The sequence below is a fragment of the Dermacentor variabilis genome, chromosome 11 (assembly GCF_050947875.1).
Source record: "Dermacentor variabilis isolate Ectoservices chromosome 11, ASM5094787v1, whole genome shotgun sequence".
NCBI classification, from domain to species: Eukaryota; Metazoa; Arthropoda; class Arachnida; order Ixodida; family Ixodidae; genus Dermacentor; species Dermacentor variabilis.
In genome coordinates this window covers 67884608-67904595 of record NC_134578.1, presented here as the reverse complement: position 1 = coordinate 67904595, position 19988 = coordinate 67884608, and the positions used below count along the sequence as shown (strand labels likewise).

The following is a 19988-nucleotide window of genomic DNA, read 5'->3' as shown; positions in this document are numbered from 1 at the left end:
CCCTTTTTAAAACGCTTGGAGGTTTCATCCGTTTCCTTGCCGCCCTGTATCAAGTTTGTACGCTCCTGGCCAGTCACTATGATGACGTCTGACGCCAACCGTGAAGTTTGAGTAAACGGCGTCGTACACCCTGCACTTGCTCAATATTGGCCTCGTACGGAGGTTCAAGGTCTTCTTACATATGATGCGATGAATTCACGAGCAACACTCGAGTAGGAAAAGGCGTAGTCTAAGACGACGTACTTGCGTATGACCCTCCTGATTGTGTAGGAAAGAGCTATGCTGAGTAGAATTTTCCGTGTTTGTGTCTGATTACGGAAGTTTATTGAAATTTCTACTCCGTCCGAGTTTGAATTACGATAGCTGAGTAGAATACTAGTGCGCCCGAGTCCCAGTTAGCACGTATGAGTAGAATTTCCCAACATCTAATTCTGACTGCGCGAGGCTACGTGTAAAATTTCTGAGTGAGTGTGATTCAGCCCGGTTAACCAGAATTAGGATGCATATGAGCCCGAGTGAGCACAGCTGTGTGCCATATTAATAAGTCCGAATCCCCGAGAATTTCCGCGCTACATGAAAAACCTATATGTATATATATATATATATATATATATATATATATATATATATATATATATATATATATATATATATATCGTAAATCGCGTCCGATGGTTTGTGTACTGGCGTGAATTAAGAGAACGGTGTTAACGGACGACGTTGAAACTTGCATTATTACCCGCTGAATGTTCACTGATACACTATGAGCCGCAAGAAGTTTGGTTTTTTGCCTTTTCGAAGGCCAAGTCGTGTCCAGTTTTGGTACAATCTCGTCTACATATTTTTGCATCATTCATTGAACCCTTAAAAACACTCGTATAGGTTTGTTTGTTAGAAACGTCAGTTCCCACCAGCGATTGCGCGATTGCCGTTGAAGCGAGCTACTGGACGCTGATCCTTCCTTATGTTTTGCGAAGAGCGTGACATACACCATAAACAAGCCCTCCCATTTATCCTGCATGCTTATCGCACTGAGACAGGCGTCATTTTCGATGCGATCTTTCACTGGAGGCATGAAGAAACACAAACGATTTTGTCACTAAGAGTGATACCCTGGAGTTTTATCGTTACGGTGGCTGGACGAGGGTCAAGATAGTGTTCGAGGGAGCCACGCTACCTTGTCAAGTCAAGCAGGGCTGCGTGCGTCACTTCGTGCGTCCTCGTGTGCTCCGATTACCGGTATGCTGCAAGTGCATAGAATTAGGCTATGTCAGCCCTATCTGCACAGGCCAGGCCCAGCCATGAGAAGTCATTACGCATAGTAAGACAAATGAAGTGGTGTAGTTGCAATGAACAAGATGAGGCCAATAGCAGTGCTCCCCCCCCCCGCCTAAGAAAACAGGTGAAAATATTGAACCAAATGAGCAATGCCCGCGCTTTACACAAAGAAGCGGCAGCAGCAGCACCCCCTTCGAGGAGGCGGTCACGTCGTCCACGTAAACGAGCTGTAGCATCAAACGAGAATAAAACAGAGCTCCTCGGCTTCAACTGCCAAGGTCTAGAGGGAGGTAGCTAAATGGCTTTCCACCGATCGTCTAGATACATTGCATGAACTGAGCAACGCAAGGCCGGACTCTAATTCCTAACTACGCTTGCCATTGTAGACAAGGACTCGGGAATATCAGAATGAACAACCACAGTGCGCGGATAAGTCCATATGGGACCCTGCCATGAAGACCATTCTACGGTACGCACGCACGTTGTTTCACTCTGGTTTAACTGCAGGAGCGGCACAGAGAGCTGCGAAAATAGTGCACACCGTAGTCAAGGGGGGGGGCAACTCTTGTTCCTGGGAGGAGGTTTGGCGTGCTCGAGAATCTAAGCCTCTCTGAGGGCTAGGCCAACGGGCTGAACTTAATTGTACGCTACTGTCTTTGTTTCGAGTCCTGCCACCGGCAGAAGTATGCTGTGATTAGCTTACGTAATTGCGAATATTTATATTGAGAACACCTACAATAAAGACACGTTTAGTGAACGTTCCTAATCAACAAGAATCGCAGGAATAACGGCGAAACGTGTGGACTACACGCACAAAATTGAAGTTTAATCAACAATGGTGCGCCTGTGATTGTGGCTCCTAGTAGAGCAACGACGTTTCCTCTTATGGTGTAGTAATTTGTTGTTGTTGATGTGCAACAAAAAGCCACTTTCATGGGCTTGAGCACGAGCGATGTTCACGAGCGAGGTAGTTATGCAAAGAGTAGCTCACAGATTTTCATCAGTGAAGGAAAATACATATTCGGACTAGTACTTCATCACAAATAACGTCTGCTCGCATATGTAGGTGGGTCCGCAGCCGTGGTTTACAGGGGCCAATCATCTGATTATTGATAATCTTATGTAGACTGCATGCACATTAACAACTATACACTTTCAGGCTCGGATCTGCTCACGATGGACAAGAAGCATCCAAAAGGGTGTCCAGAGAGTGATCGTCACCTAATGAACCCCTATTTTGAAGAGAGAGGAGAAACCTACTCAAGCTGTAGCAAGGCGTCCATCAATGCATTTTTGAAGTAAGTTCGTTTTTCTCATGGCGCTTCTTACAGGTTCCTTTATTATTAGGGTAGTGTAACACAAGCGGTTGGGAAAGCTTACGTTTGTGATCGACAGGGTACTTCTATAGTACAAACGTTTGCCAGATGTAGAGGGGTTTAGTAAAGAGACAGTTTATAAGCATTGTAATCATCGCTGATTTGTTGACAATAGCATGGATGCGAAATTAAATTGATATGTGCTTAATATCGTCCCGTTTTGGGCGTAATTTTAGGTTTATGAAGTGATTTTTTGTGCTCTTGTCACAATTTCCCTTCAACTGAATTAGAATCTAAACACAGATCTCCTACATTTAGAACTGCTTATTTGTGTACCTCTCGTATTTCCTACTTGCGCAGTACACCCCAAGCTATCTGTTTGTTTGGAGAGACAGACATCGAGCAACCTCAATTGGGCACAAGGCTTGAGAATAATCCACAACTGTGGAACCTAAGGTCTGAAGCATGTCAAAAACACATGAGTGATGGGCAGTCAATCTCACGCATTGAGGTACGTTGATTCCTTACGTTGAAGTTATAATAATATGGTCCAAGTATGATGTGCATATCACTTAACAAAACTCATCCTCTCGAACCGTAGTGAGACCCTTGAATGGTGTAGCCTAGGCCTTGTGTCTGCTACTGGTGCAGTGCGCTAAATTTTGGCCGTTCTGAAAATTAAAGATAAAAGGCATTATTGTTCAAGCCTACATTGGCGTCAACCAAAAGTCAATGTTTTCCTCAGCATATTTTGGGGTGAAAATGGGGCGGAGGGACGGCACGCTGCAGTCGACCGCGTTAACACTCATGTTAGGAGAGTAGCAGAAGCGTCTGACAGCTTAACATTTTTTACTGCACTCTTTTAGGGATCGGCCGAAATTTATAGAGCACACAAACCGCAGAAACAAGGCGGAGTTTCAAACGTAAAATGCGCAGAATGCCGTACTGCGCACAGCACTCTATGATGTCACCCCCCGCATGAGAGGAGTACATGGAGCGTTGGATGACATATATTTTGAGTGCTTTGCTTTCGGGTTCAGCCTAAATTCTAGGATTGCGTGATTTTAGGCTAGTGCGATAGACTATTCCCGCTGCATTACGCGCCTTATGCATACCTGGTTTCGACGGTGGCAATACGGTGGGTTTTTACAGTGGTTCAATGTTAATTAATTGCCTTCGAATGTTATCGATAGTCGACATCTAAAATATTGTTACGGCTGTTACAGTATTTTGCTGTGGTGCCAAATAGACAGTGGTAAAGTAGTTTTCTTAAAAACTTTCGACCGGTCTATACTCGCATCGGTAAACAGTGCGGCGCTACCGGTCATTCTACATTTGTTTAATTTGTGCCGTTTTCTTTTCGGCATTTAGACAAAGAAACCCTGCTACTTTTCATGCAGCGTTAGCTACGAAACAAAATCAGTTGGAGTTATATATTATCTACATGATGGAGACCATACGCCCTGCAACAATGAAAATCCCTTCCTCGTAAGTTTAATATTTGAACAAAGAATATAGTATAGAAGCATAGTGATTGATGATCATGGTGATCGGGGTTTATTGGTGGAATGGCCAGAAGTGGTCAAAGAGTGCCAACTGAGGAGTGAATTGTCAGCAGCACAAATAATTTACGTGTGTTTAGGTTGCAGTTCGCTGTTGATATCTTTAAAGTGACCGTACGCTTACTGAAGTACTCAGAGCGATTAGTCTCGTGTTCGGCGACTGTGCTTATGCCATGTCACATGTTACACTGAAGGTTCCTTTCAGATGTTGAAGAGGTTTAATGGACACATGTCGAAAGTCAAACAGTTTCCCAATTTTTCTCCTTTCTCCAAACGAAGTTTCAAGAAATTGCGCCTAATTAGCAATGACATATCTTATCAATCATACAAAGTCTTATTTCAAGAAATAACAAGATGTGGGAAATATATAAATATATGCAACGTGCTTTGAAATACCCTTTTCAAGAGTGACATCCCATAAAGAGGGCAATATGCAAAGATATCTTTATTAAATAGGACCTAAATCAGTTGAAATTACTGTTTTAGTTCAGTAGATGCCTTACACGGAACAAAATTGTTGGAAATATTTCATAGCGAAATGTTTCTACGTAGAAGAGATAAAATTATTTTTTTCTGGAGAAAAAAGCAGTCATTACATGAAAGCTAGTTTAGTGTTCATCTCTGAAGCATCAAGCCTAAAACGCTCCAGAAACTCATTTTCAGCAGCATGTATCCAGCATTCCCTCGAATACACCTTCCACACCAGTGCTCTAGCTTTTCTGTTTGGCTTGCCTTTGAGCATATGAGCGATACACATAGGGTTATCATGGGACTCGCCTCGTGAGCAAGGCTTCCCCATGTGTACACGAGATAGTTTACCCATATTCGGAAAATGTGCGCTTTCTTGCTTGATTGAAGAAAAACGTAACATTCGTGCATTCTTAGTATCGTGTATCAATAAGCAAATTTTGCTAGTTATGAACAATTTTGAGAATGTGAAGTACGATAAACGCAATTGCTGCCATGCAAACAATGGAACCATCGCAAACGGTTGGCGATGTCATTTTTCGGTGAATGTTTAAAATTCTAATCAACTGAAGTTACCTGTTACGCCAAATCTTCAATCCCAAAAGCAAAAAAGCATTTTGCAAGTGTCTAGCACCCTGAAGATGCAAATGCGTAAAATTGCTTTGAAGCCAAACCGAATTTCATTGGCGGGATGTAACTGGCATTTTTGAAACATTTCTATTCCTCGTTTTGGTAAGTTAAGAGTATATATTCCTTATAAACAGAAGTCTCTTTTAGTTATTTAATTTATTTATATTTTATTGTACCCTAAAGAGCGAAGTGTCGTTGAGGGGAGTGGGTAAGAAACATATACATAAGTAATAACAAAGCAGCAAGATGTGGTTAGGCATTACAGCACAAATTATTAGTTAATTCTATCTGCGAGTAATTATATCTGATAAGGCCGCACGGAACTTTGAGTTGTCCTTGATTGGGACAACTGCCCCGGGAAGGTGGTTCCATTCCCGAGGTCCTAGCAATAAATTATTCGTGACAGGTTCGGGTGTGGCATTCAATTATTCCAACATTATGGCTGTGATAAATGCGAGGGGAAATGTAAGTAGGACATGTCATAAGCTTATCGTGCAGGTAGCAATTGTGGAAATATAGTTTATGAAATAAAACAAGGGGAAAGTACTTACGTCGGGCTGAGAGAAGAGCAAGTATCAAATAGTTTTTTTGTGGCATTTACGCTTGATGTGCGTCTACAATTGCTATAAACGAAACGCGCGGTGTTGTTTTCGATTAGTTCAACTGATTGAATAAGGCTTGACGAGGTGCGAGTCCCAGATGGATGATGCATACTCCATTTGGCTGATAATAAGCGTTATGTAAAAGATTATATTTATTGATGTAGGAGCAGAAGAAAAGTTTCGGCGATGATTACCAAGCATGTGATTAGTATTGTAATTGCCTTATCGATGTGCAACGACCAGGAAAGTGACGAGGTTACATGGACGCCTAAGTAGTTGTAAGAGCTTATGACTTCTAGGAGAGTATCATTAAGGTAATAGTTCGGCGGAGGAATATTGCTGCGAGTTACACGCATATATTTACATTAAGATATGTTAACTTGCATTAACCATACGTCACACGTGTTAGAGATAGCGTTTATATCGTCTTGTAAGAAGTTGTCGTCAGATTTGCCTGTGGTTTCACGGAGGATACCACAGTCATCTGCGAAAAGGTAAATATTAGAAAAAACATCATTGAGTAAATTCTTAATGTAAATTAAGAAATGAAGAGGGTCTATAACTAATCCTTCGGGCACACTAGAGTGTACAGTACTACATGGAGAGATATGATTATTTGAGGCAACATACTGTGACCGACTAAGGAAAAATGTTAAAGCCACGCAAATAGGATAGGAACACGTTAACGTTTACTAAGTTTAAATAGAAGCAAATTATAGAAGCAAATAGAAGCAAAAACAGTGTCTGGGAATGAACCTTTGTTGAGAATAACTTGAAGGATGTGAGTAATAGAATTGGAGTATCGCAAGAGAAATTTTTTAGGAAACCACGTTGTGCATTTGTGAAACATGAGTTATTTTCTAAGTGCTTTACAAAATGTCAGTACAAATATGTTCGAAAATCTTGCAACGAATGATGGTGAGGGACGAGGGGCGGTAGTTAAAGGGCGAATTTTGCTACTTGACTTGTGAAGAGGCACCACCTTCCCGACCTTGGAATCTGCAGGTGCCTGATGGGTATCTGAAGATTGCTGAAAAATTTCTGAAAGCAGAACAGATGAATCAACTACACTATTTTTCAGAAATTTCGTGTTGCACAAATCAGCACCAGGACTTAACGACAACTTCAGATCTTTAATTAGATTTTCGACCACAAGAGGTTCAATGATAATTCATTCTGTAGGTGTGTAATCGTAACACTGAAGAGTTGGAGGCACAGGGTGATTACATACGACAAAGTTGTTACAGAACGAAGAATTAAGGACATGCGGACATACATCATCGAGTGCCGGTGAACCACTGGAATTGATCAGCACGACAGAATTATTTTTGCAGAGGTTAATAACACACCAAAACTTTTTAAGGTCATTCTTAATCCTTGGGGGCAAAGTGTGTACTTGGAACGCCTTTTTGGCAAGTTTTATAGCTTCTGTGCAAGCATTGCGCGCTTTCTAATAAGAATCCCATTTCGATGCAAGTGTACTATCCTTCGCTATTCGATACAGACGTTTTCTTGGTTAGAACGCATTTTTAATTTGGAGTTGACCCAGGGCTTCATATTATTACAGGATATTGCACATGACGAAATAAACTTGTCGGTGAGGTCATGTATATTATTTTGAAAAGAATCCAGTTCTCATCAACCGTGCGATCATTAAATTGGCTTAGGTAAGAATCAAGAAATTTTGCAAGTTCAATGTTAACAGCGTCAAAATTTGCTCTATCATAGCGGTAAATAATTATTTTTTTAGACAACTGGTTTAAAGACAGAAGATATTGTGTTGAAAGATGTCAGGATAAGGACATAAGATTAAGTCAAGCAGTTTAGCAGCGCAGTCTGAGATGTTAGTTGGTTCTAATACTAATTATGCTACGGAAAACAGAGCAGAGATCAAGGAAGTTGTTATTTTGTTAAGAAAATGGGTAAACGTGTGGATGATCAGCAGTTCAGCATATCTTTTTGAAGTAGGAATCCGCTATTAATATAATGGAGTTTCAAGGATGCCGCAGAGTAAAGATGTTAAGCACATATTGAAGCTCAGCAGCGAGAACGAATGGGTAGGATGGAGCGCGGTAGCAAACAACGATCGTAATTTTATGGTAGCCTACATCAGTGCAAGCGCACAAGATTTCCAGGTTACAGTCAATATGAATGTGATGACACTGCAGGAACTTCGAAATAGCTAACAGTATGCTTTTGCCTTTGCGAGCAGCACAATCTCAACGGAAAGTACGAAATCGAGACAAGTGAAAGATTTCACCGCCTTGCACATGAGGTTCTCACCATGTTTCCGTTAATGCAATAATGTCAGCATTACAGCTATCGAGGAACGATTGAAGTTCCTTGCGTTTGCGAAACACACTTCTAGCGTTAGCAACAGGAACGGAAGCTTGTGGTGTTAAAGATACGCCATTGTCCCTCACGCATTGCTATGTACTAGGGTGATGACGCTGATTGTCGCTTGCGTGATCTGAACACCACGTTTAACTCGCTTACGCTGTCACTTGTTGGATCATACATGAAACAGCAATGAAATAATCATCAGCTTATCAATGAAAAGCTTCATAAAGCTTAGTTTAAGTGAGGGTGAATTAGGTCGGTTTTTGCCAAATTCGATAAGTTTTTTTTCTAGCTCGACTTGTAACCTGGCTGCGCGACGAATATATGCTCTCCTTAACTTTGAAGTTTGGTAGTTTCATTGTAAACGGATGTCACTTCGTATTTGAAAAAGTCCCGATTCTATGCGCCCGTTCAACTGAGATTGGTGGCAAAATATATAAAAATGGTATTGTTGATATCAAAAACTGAAATGAAATGGTTGATGTCAAAATGGTGAAAAATGCTTTTATGAAGCAGACACCTACCATTCCCCATTATTTACACTTAATCGCAAAAACAGCAACCGAATTGACCACCTCCCTCCTTCATCGTTGTCATGCGAAACGGTACACATGATTCAAAGGAGCAGTTACCAATTATACCCGCACAACATCGTAGGACCTTGGAGCCTTGAGAATATAAAAGATAAATGAAAAAAAAAATAATTCAACTATTTTCGCAATATATGTAGCTCCCATGGAGAGCAACGTAGTCTTTTATGTTTCTGAGTTAGTTTCAAAACTAATTAAGAAGTACGTACCCAGTCGACGTATATTCTCCAGTTATGGTGCACATTTGTACAATAAATACATAAACCGACTAGCTAACAAAAAGAAACGTTTCTTTCGAAGAGCAAAAATTTCTCGAAAGACTTCTCATTGGCTGTCGTACAGAACGGCCGCTTCAACGTACCTTTCTGCTTCGAAGTCAAACAAACTTTACTTATTCAACACTACTCTTCAAAACATGCTGAAAACTAACCAGAAAAGCTTTTGGAATGCATTGAAAATTGACAATGACCACAAGTTAGCATTCCCCTATCCACCTAGTGATCCCGTGCCTCTATCCCTTACTGCCCCTGTATTGAAGGCTGCCTGCGTTCAATCATTTCTATTTGTGAAATTGTTTCTGACGCCTAGCCTTTCACTATGCAATTACCTTCCCATGGATCCGATAATGTTTGATGCAGTTGGATTCGCAAAAAAAATAATCGACAAACTTAAGCAAAGTTCCAATTGTGGAACGCATCAGGTAACACAAAATTAAAAAAAACACGACAGAGTGCTGTTCAATTACTCTTGAGTATCTTTTTTCTCAGTCGTATGAATCTTGTACATTACCAGAAGACTCGAAAATACATAAAATTCTGCCGATTTTGAGGCAAACTGAACAGTACGCTACTCTTACGACCTATTTTACTCGCGTCCTTTCCGCGTAAGATTTTGGAACATATCATTTGCAATCATCTTGTCAACTTTCTCCAGAATAATTGTTCTTTCTCGACTTCGCAGCATGGTTTCCGTAAGTTTTCTCGTGTGCAACCCAACTTATAGCCTTCACAAACAACTTACACACGTATATTGAATTTGGCTTTATTGTAGATTGTATTTTTTTAGATATCGCCAAGCATTTTGATAAAGTTAATCACTCCTCATTGTTACACAAGCGGGGTGCGTTAAATATTGACCCGCAACTATTTAATTGGATTCGCGAATTCCTTTCCTGCCGTGTCCAGCATGTCACAGCTAACGGCAGCGATTCTCCATGGCTCCAGTCGGTTCCGGCATACCTCACGTCGTCAGTCCTTGGCCCCTTTTTATTCCTCATTTATATCAACAATTTAATTGTAAACGTTTCTTCCCAAGTTTGTTCGTTCCCCGACGACCGTGTCTTTTACCGTAAAATAACCAACGATTCAGACGTAACATCACTTCAACATGATCTAAATATGGTTACAGATTGGTGATGCACATGGCACATGGAAATAAACGTTGCTAAATGAAAAAGCATGCGCGTAACTAGGCGTGACATGATCTCCTCGTCCGACCTTCTAAACAACAACTCCCTGCAGACCACAGCTTCCTATCACTATCTTAGTTTATCATATGCAGTAAATTATCGAGAAAAGATCATTTAATAGCTAAAGTGAACCAAACTTTAGGTTACTTGAAAAGAAAATTTTACCTTGCCCCGCTGTCACTCAAACTGTTACATTTTAGAACCTACTTTCACTGTGAAATCATACAGTGCATTTAGGCAGCGCAAAATCGCACCGCTCGCTTTATTTCAGATAACTATGATCGCAATGCCAGCGCCATTTCGCTCGCACCGACTTCATCCCCACAAGGTTAACGTACCATATTTTTCAACTACTGCAGGCTCGCCTTCATTTGTCCCCATAATCGAAAGAAACTGGAATCACTTACCTGCCCTCATAATGCACATAGCTGATTGAACTGCCTTTAAAGATTCCCTCTCAAACTTACTATAGTACCAAACGTTAATTTCTCGTGTGTAGCACACTGTACTCCAGATGGTAATTATTCTGCATACTTCGTGTATGCTGTATAATGCTTTGAATAATTATTCTGTGTAATGCTTCCCTCCTTGTGGTATTATTTTTCCTGTTTCCTTTTACGTTGTAGGCCTCTCCTCTTTGTGCGGTATTCGAACCCTCAGAGTATTGGAAATAGATAAATAGATAAATAAATAAGTAAATAAATACGTAAATAAATAAATAAATACATTACTGCTTCGTGTTTGAACGGGCAGAACTTGGACAATACTTGTCGCGCACAACTTCTGAACTTCCTGCTGTATAATATGGCGCACAAGCGGCGAATGTCCGCGGAGTAAATAATACCAATACAGTATACCACACCTACAAAATACCAGGGAACCGAAACTGTTTAGCACAGTGTTAAAGGTGCGCTTACCCACCGAATTTCTTACTAAAATACATTTTCATGATCCCGCAAACAATGTGACCACGCAATTCAGCCAAGTTTTTCACGGCTGCTCAAACAATTTCACCACTTAAAGTGCCACATTCTATAATTCCACAAAGAATTTTGGCGGTGGGGCACTTTTTACATAAGCTTATTCATTGTACTGCATTTTGTTGCATTGCTTTTAGTGCAAGGACTTAACGTTCTGCATCTAATCGCATGCTTCTTTTTACAAGCGCACGAAAACTATTCGCCGCTCCTCCTAATGCCTTATGCGTCAAGAGAATTTCCAACAGGACCATAACACGGTAACTGTGGCGTATTCGTTTGCACAACCGTTCCTTCCATACCATATCTTATCGTTGCAATAGCTACTTCTGTTGTTATTGTTGTGATATATATCCATTTTCTTAAAGGAAAAAAAAACAATTCTGAAGGTTACACAATGTCGGCTAAAATGAAGTCATACAGCTCTCTTTAAAACAAGAACAAGAAAATACCTACAAATGAACTAAACGACAAATTGCGCATCTCGGTACTGTACAAATAAAGCAGCTAAATATGAATGTGGAGGCATAACAATCTTTTAGGTTTACCATTTTAGCAGAAGTCAGCCACTGAACTTACGCAATATTAGAACAATAATTTTAGAGCGAGATCCAGAATTCGTTGCCCCTGTGGAATTTTGAGGCATGCGCTACTACTGAACACCTCTTCTTTCCATTCCAGCAATGCACGAGTGGAAAATGCCAGTAATAAAAATTACGAATGCCTTTGAATTCGGGTGCTGACCTGGGTACACACAAACTTCAGATATTTTGAATAAACAAAAAAAAAATATTTGCTCCCATCTTGTCAAGTGCTTCAGAAGACTTCTGTGCGATCCATATAACGCCTGATGCCAGTCATCAGGCATTATGAAGTAGTATTGTAAGTGTGTAATTGCTAAGATATAATTGATGTATTCAATGGTGCATATTTTTTTATTTATTTAACGTTATACTACAATCAAAACTTTGTTACTCTAACAATTTACAGAGACGATCATTCGCAATCACGATAGCGCGCTTTGACCAAAGAACTCTAACATAGGAACTTATTTTCGAATGCCGACATCACAAGCCATCGCCACGGAGGCTGACGAGGGCACTGCTGCAGTTTTTAAGAGCAACGGAATTGGACAAGCGGCTCTAGCCTGAACAGATGTTTATAGTGCTGCAAGTGCTACTGCTCTGTGCGATGACGCTATGCGGTGGCAGTGACCAACTCTAATTGTACATCTATGCTCCTTCCTTTCTTTATCTCTAGTTTGAAATAACTTTACCTCCCCTCTCTCCCCAGCGCAGGGTAGGAAACCGGATCTTCTCATCTGGATAACCTCCCTGCCGTTTCCCTTTCTTGTCTCTCTCTCTTTCTTCTTTCTGTAGCGTATCGTGGACTCCAGGCGCCTGAGCCACTTAGCGTCGACGAGCGGTGTTGTCATTTCGGTAGAGCGACCTGAAGACTCAAAGCCGCTAGCAGTGCGCAGTAAAGTAGAAGGCGCAAGCTTCACTATTGTAGAGTGTGCTGAGTCGTGACGCTAGACGGCTAGGGTGTTTTGCAACCAGTCGTCAGCTAGATTTTAAGAAGCCAAGGGCTACCATAAGCTTCAACAATCGTCACTTGTCGAGGAACACAAGCTTGATTTTCCTAGAGCCCGAGAACATGTGCGTTCTTACTGTTTATATATCATGTATCGCCATGAACAATAGCATTAGGAAATAGAGCTAGTTTAAAGGAGAGGTATATCTTTGACTAACTTATTCTACGACGATGTCAGATCATGTAATCCTTGTGCTGTAGGCAGTCACTACCTCCCGTACTTTGAAACTGCTCAGATGCACGAAGCAATTCGGCTTCGCCAAAACATTACTTTGGAAACGATAAAACACATTATTTTATCATCCAAAGTTAACTGGCAGGATATATCACGAACAAATAACGTATAGCTGGCAGACCGCTTGTTTATTTAAAAGTATTGTGAGTGCCATGTTATCTCATTTCAACTGCAATCTTGATCTACAAAAAACGAGAAAACGAGGGAGTCACAATATCGCACAAAACATTGTAGCCGTGTAAAGAAGAAGCATGCGTGTTATCGGGAATATAAACGCACTTCGACCGCAATCATGCAGTCGCTACAGAAAGATGCAACTATGGTAAGGGCGTGCACAAAGTCTGTGTCTGCTCTCGGTTTAGAACAATCGTAAGTGCGCTCCGTTCATGGGTAGGCGGGTTCTTCGAAACAGATATTTATTTAACTTATTCTCGCTTTATAGCCGCCTTTGTTAGCGCAAGTCGTTAAAGGTGTACTTGGCACCGTTTTATAAATTAATTGATTCTTTCAGTTTAACGTGCGAAAGAAACCCTTTAATTGTGCGAGACACCGAAGTCGAAGGTTCCAAGATAATTTCGAGCAATTGGGGCTCTTTATTTTCAACCTTAATTTAGGCACACAAGCAATGTTGCATTTCTATGTCATCACCATCAGTTATCACACCTTTATGTTCCCGTTCCTCCTCCCCCTGTGTAGAATAGTTGGCTAGAGCGTGTTAGCTCAGGCCGACTTCTCTGCCTTCGTTCAAATAAATTATCTCTCTCTCTATCTCTCTAGTTCTCATAAACATGTAGCCACTCAAATGAGGAATTAAACCAGGGATTTAGTGCACAGCAGCGAAACGCGATTGCCATTGCCCAGCCACAGTGAATGGTGCCATTTCATGCTGCTTAACTTAGAACGATGAACATTGTATGAGTAGTAGAAGTCTTCGGCCGAGGTGGCATCAGTGCATAACACGTAAATTCCCCCCCCCCTCCACTTGCAAAACATATTCGAAACCGCTAGTGTAGCTTTGGCAACTTAGTGACTCTACTTGGCTTGCCCACCGTTTTGTCACCGTCGGGCGACTATCAGATTGGTTTGGCTTCACTAATTAGGTTTCTTGGACGAGCCTTCGTCTTATTAAAAAAATTGTTTCTTCTAGACTAGGCTGCCGAAATGACCGCCGGTTGTGCTTGTGTGGTGCAAGATATCGCTTGGTGAATGGTTTTCTTGAGAAAGTTTTGCATAAAGAGCCAGTTTGGCCGCAAGGGCGAAGCAATGCATGCAATAGCAACCGACTAAACTGCCCATAGGAATTAACGCTACCAGCTTTAGAAGCAACAAGTAAGCAACTCTGCCGCGGCGTAAGCAGACCGATATGAAGAGGAAGACAGGACCAGCACGACGAGGCGCGTGTGAAATGGTGGCATTGACAAGCGGCTACCATGGGAAGCGCGTGCAGTTGTGAAGGGCTATATATATATACATACTGCGTTGCCGATCAGTGGAGTATCTCATGTGGGCTGCGCATCGGAAAATGAGCATATCAGACTGCCGTGAGAATAGGGCGCGGGACAAAATAGCGCCCACAGAGGTTCGAATGGACCAACGGTGTGGAGTCGTTGTGGCTGCCATCGCGCGCACAGCTGATGAGACTGGACGCGCCGCGCAAGTAGGCGCTGGGACGCTCGCTTGAATAATGCATAATGCTTAGAATAATTCAATAATTCAGATGACGAACAGTAAGTAGTGTATATACTGAGGCGTAGAAATAAATTGCAAGAAAATATTGCGCTGAGTATTACACAGACGATATTAAGGAAGGACAGGACGTGGACGGACGTTCACCAACTAGCCCCCTTCATTGCTTTACTAACTGTATTTGATGTAGGCGCACGTGCACATAAGTGGAACAGAGTTCACTCGACGACGACCGCGACAACCGCCTTGTGGTCACTGAAGTAGGTTGGCAATGGCAGGCAATGCACAGGGGATCCGATAGCCTTTCCGAGCACAAGATCCAAACAGGTGCTGTGTGTACTAGACAGTGTGACGTCCAAGTAGAGTCCCGTTTCTAACTCCGGCGCATCACTTCACAGACAGTAAAGCACCTGCACATCGTCACCGCTCTACCCTCCGACATCGCCGATCACATAGAGGACCTGTTAGTGGACATGCCTTTGGACACAGCATACAACGACTTGAAACTCACGGTCCTGCAGCGCCTCGGGCCATCGCAACAGAGATGGCTCCAACTGCTCTCTCCGTGGAACGTTGCGATCAACGACCGTCACAACTGCTGCACCGGTTGCTTCAGTTACTACGTAACTACTCCGCGAACGAAAGCCAGCTTCCATTATTATGCGAGCTGTCCTTGCACGCCTCCCACAATCCGCACGCATGACGCTGGCGGGTTCACCCGCCGTGGTTGCTCAGTGGCTGTGGTGTTGGGCTGCTGAGCACGAGGTCGCGGGATCGAATCCCGGCCACGGCGGCCGCATTTCGATGGGGGCGAAATGCGAAAACACCCGTGTGCTTTGATTTAGGTGCACGTTAAAGAACCCCAGGTGGTCGAAATTTCCGGAGTCTTCCACTACGGCGTGCTTCATAATCAGAAAGTGGTTTTGGCATGTAAAACCAGATAATTTCATTTTTGTTAACACTGGCGGGTTCGGACGAATCGAGCCTCGATCTGCTAGCTGCACTCGCGGACCGCATATGCGGATGCTCGTCTTCGGCCCAGCTGCCTATTGCCTCTGCGAGAATCTCAGAGCCAGGAGACACACTCTCGCGCCTAAAGGAAACAGTAGACTGCCTTACCAGTGCTCTGGAGAAGCTGACGCCTCGCGGCAACACTGGCAACTATTACAGGCCCAAACATTCTGCTTCACAGTCTCGCTGTACACCCAGAGACTCGCCGCGGCAGTTGTGATGATACCACCGCCGTTTCCGCGAACAAGCATGTCGCTGCACTCAGGCCTTTACGTGAATCGGAAGCGCAACGACCAGTCGCTAACAGTGACATGCGACATCGGCCCTCGAGCAAGCCTCCCATTCTTCGTTGTCGACAGCATCACCGGCACGCACCTCTTCGTCGACACCGGAGCCAAGGTGTCATTCGCGCAACGGCCGCATGTCGCCAACGCGGCAAGTCCACACCGATGCTCCGCGTAGTGAGTACTGACATCGCGTCGCATGATCTCCTGTGAATAACGCTAGATATCGGACTCCAGCTCTTCCACAGATTTGTGTTTGTGATTGACCACGTCCGCTATGTTATACTGGGAGCGGACTTCCTCAGCCACTTCAACCTAGATGTGAGTGTTTGCGGTCGGTGCCTAAAGGATAGCATCACATCCATCTGTTTACTTGGCCTGCAGTCCAACCTTACCTCATTTGTAATCCGTACGTTTCGACTTGTTTCAACGTACGACGAGATACTTTCAGAACGGGTAAACTTGAAAAGTGGACAGAAGACAATGCCTTAAAAATAAATGTACAGAAAACAAAGGCAGTTTTGTTTCACGCTAGAAAAAAAAAGTTTCTGCGAGTTATTGCGGATGTACCCAGGTACTATCTATCTGAACTTTATTTCGCAGCTACAACATAATGTCAGTAACAAATATTTATGATTATTGCCTGTACAAGCGATATAAATAAGAGATAAAAATAATACTTGTTTTTTGCGTCAGTTAGCGAACTTGAAATATCACTCTACTACATACAATAGGCGAAATTTTGAAACATGGGCAATAGATACTTGTCGGACAACATATGGCTTACAAATGTTGAAAAACCGGCTGCCAAGGTTATTGAATACACTACAGAAACAAAATATAGAGCCCGACAAAATTACTTTTGCGGACCTTCGAAAATACTTCAGTGCGTAGAAGAAGAAAACAAAAAGGGAAAAGAGAATGATATAGTTCGTGTATAATTTTGCTGCGCTTTTACTGCGGAGTTATCTGCGCTTTCTGAGGTTCATTTTGTGTGCGCTGGTCTCTGGTGGCGTTCTTGTATGGATAAAGAGTGTCTTGACAGCTGAATGTTTGCACTTCATAATTGTATAACTTCAAATTGCATTGTATTACTTGCATTAATTTTATTGCAATTGTAATTGTATTAATTGTATAACTTTAAATTGGATAACATAATTTGTATAACGATGTCTGAATATAGAATGAGTTTTATCTTTTTGTATGTATGGATTTCAGTGAGTACTGATTATAACTCACATATATTTTATAATTTGCTGACTGCTACGTGAAGTTGCCAGTGCGGGGGCCTGCGGCCTTGTCAAGCTGCAACGCGACAGCTTTTCGTGTAGGCCTCCGGCATCGTGTATTTCGGATGCAAATAAGGTTATTATTATTATTATTATTATTATTATTATTATTATTATTATTATTATTATTATTATTATTATTATTATTATTATTATTATTATTATTATTATTATTATTATATACCCGCAACTCGCGAACCACCAATTCCATCCGCTGCCTCTGAAACACAAGTGATGCATCATATCACCAGCACCAACCTACCTGCCGCCGCCTGGCCAAGCAGGCTCGCTGGACCGAGGTTGGAGGTTGCCTGCCGGAAGTTCGAATACATGCTCCAGGTCAGCGTTCTTCGCCCTTCCTTTAGGAATTGGCATTCACCTCTCCATCTGGTTACAAAAGAGGACAGTAGCGACTGGCGGCCTTGTGGTGATCACTCATCTTGGAATGCCGTCATTATGCCGGATAAATGTCACCTTCACCCACCTACATGACTTCGGCGCCCGTCTCGCATGAACCAAAATATACAGCAAGATCGATTTCGTGACCGCCTATCACCAAATTCCTGTCAACCCAGCTACACTCCCACGACAGCAATCACCACTCCGTTTCGCTTTCTTGAGTTTGTCAGTATGCCTAACGGTTTGAAGAATGCGGCGCAAACTTTTCAAATATTCATGGATTAGGTCAGCCGCGCACTCCCGCTCAATTTATACCTTAACAATATTCTCGTCACAAGTAGCACAGATGAAGAGACGAAAGAGCACCTTCGCCTTCTATTTGAGCGACTGCATGACCCCAGCCTAGCTCTAAGGCCCTAGAAATGCATTATTAGAGTTGAAACTCTCGATTTTCTCGACCATCGCATTTCACCCAAAATCCACTGCAATGATGGGTGCGGGCAATCGAGGACTTAGCCGCTCCAACTTCTCTCCAAAAGCTCCGGTAGTTTCTGGACATTATAAATTTTCACAGGCGCTTAATACCATCCTGTGCGCTAGTTCTTCAGCCGCTTACCCACCTGCTGCGTCTAGACTACAAAAAAGCACCTACCTTCCACTGGCCCTAGGAGCACGAACACTCATTCCAGGAAGCCAAAAGCCGGTTTGCGATAGCAGTGTTGCTGATTCATTTATTGCGCGACGCACGAGTTCGCCTTATGGTATACGCTTTGGTCACGGCAAAGGGTGCCGTATCCCAGGCGCGTGATGGCACACAATTGAGGCCTCTGGGCTTCTTCTGAAGGCACCTCACGCCTACGGAAGCTGGCTACAGCACTTTCGGGAGGAAGATGTTGGCCATCTATTGCGTTGTCAAGCTTTTACGTATTTTTTTCCTAATGACTGTGGCTTTTACATTATGATCGAGCACAAGCTGTTTATGTTCGTTTTCATGAGCAGTTCCTCGTGCTAATAATTCAGTTGTATGACTATTAATATATTATCAGTGCTCCCACTAGGAAAGGTCAGGCATTAGAAACGCTTATCGATGTCCGATTCAGAAATTGTTGCGTGGAACTGTTTCGACTGGAGTTTTTTCGTCCGGTCACTTACAGTTATTAGCGCTATTGAAAATTCCTCAACGACACGACCTAACAAAACTATATGCGACAAAGATATTAACGATGCAAAAATTCACTGCTTTCATTCGTTATTGCTTGACTGCAAGTGGGATGACATGTACGAGAAAACTGACCCTACGAAGGCATCCAACTTCTTCATAGCAATTGATTGCGATTACAACATCGCGTTTCAATATGTAATAGTAAAAACAAAAAAGGAAGAAAAGAATGTATTACAGTGGCGCTCCTTCACAGAAGGAAAATGAAAACTACAGTTTGCGTATTCCTTGTACCCTAAAGAACCAGGAAATCTTTGAGAATATATAAAAACAGAAATAAATTGAATATGGAACTAAAGGAGGCAAAAACAGATTTCTCTGCCTGCAAGTTTTCGAAAATGAATGGTAACTTAAGAATACTTTAAGATTCGGTTAATAATTTGAACGACAGGATGTTTCCGTTTCAGTTTATTGTTATTTCAAGATACATAGTTGGTTGGTAATATTAAACAGGCGAGGTTCGCAAAGTCAAACGACTGCAGCGGGACCCTCGTTTAACAAGATTGGTACAGAATGAATAATTATTACAGCAGTGTAAAATTACGCAGATGTAAGTAAATGAAAAGTGAACAAAATAGTGAAAACGAATACATTCGATTTTTATACAAGGAGTCATTACATTACATTACCTATCTAAATTGTTATAACCTATTTAAATGACGTACATTCTTTATATAATAAGTAAGTTAATCAGTATGACAAAATGACATTTTTAAGTTCATATCTGGGTACATGCAAGGATGATGATCATGTAAGAGCATGGGGTAAGTCATTCCATAGGAGATATTATATTATAAGAGATACTTATTAAATTGATATTATAAGATATACTTATATGTAACTCCCCCATCCCTGTGGAGTTACATATGAGAGATATTCACTACACTTGGAAGTCACTGGCAAACAACTTTAGCTTGCATTTCCTGGATGGCATTTGATCAGGTAATATGGCACAGACGGCTGATATTAAACTTGCCCAGTCTTATATTGGCAGTTCGCTTCCTAATTTTGTCTTTTTATCTCCTCCTACTGAGATCGAAG

General features: G+C 42.1%; 1 protein-coding gene across 1 annotated transcript in view; it reads left to right on the top strand.

Moving 5' to 3' along the window:
• LOC142564339 (uncharacterized) overlaps positions 1 to 12032 on the top strand; it is a 45294-nt gene extending 33262 nt beyond the window's left edge. Inside the window, exons 5-8 of the mRNA XM_075675311.1 lie at positions 2438 to 2576; positions 2955 to 3105; positions 3966 to 4082; positions 11913 to 12032. Coding sequence (XP_075531426.1) covers positions 2438 to 2492 — 55 coding nt within the window. The 3' untranslated portion in view covers positions 2493 to 2576; positions 2955 to 3105; positions 3966 to 4082; positions 11913 to 12032. The remainder of the gene's footprint in view (positions 1 to 2437; positions 2577 to 2954; positions 3106 to 3965; positions 4083 to 11912) is intronic.
• The last annotated feature ends 7956 nt before the right edge of the window (positions 12033 to 19988 follow it).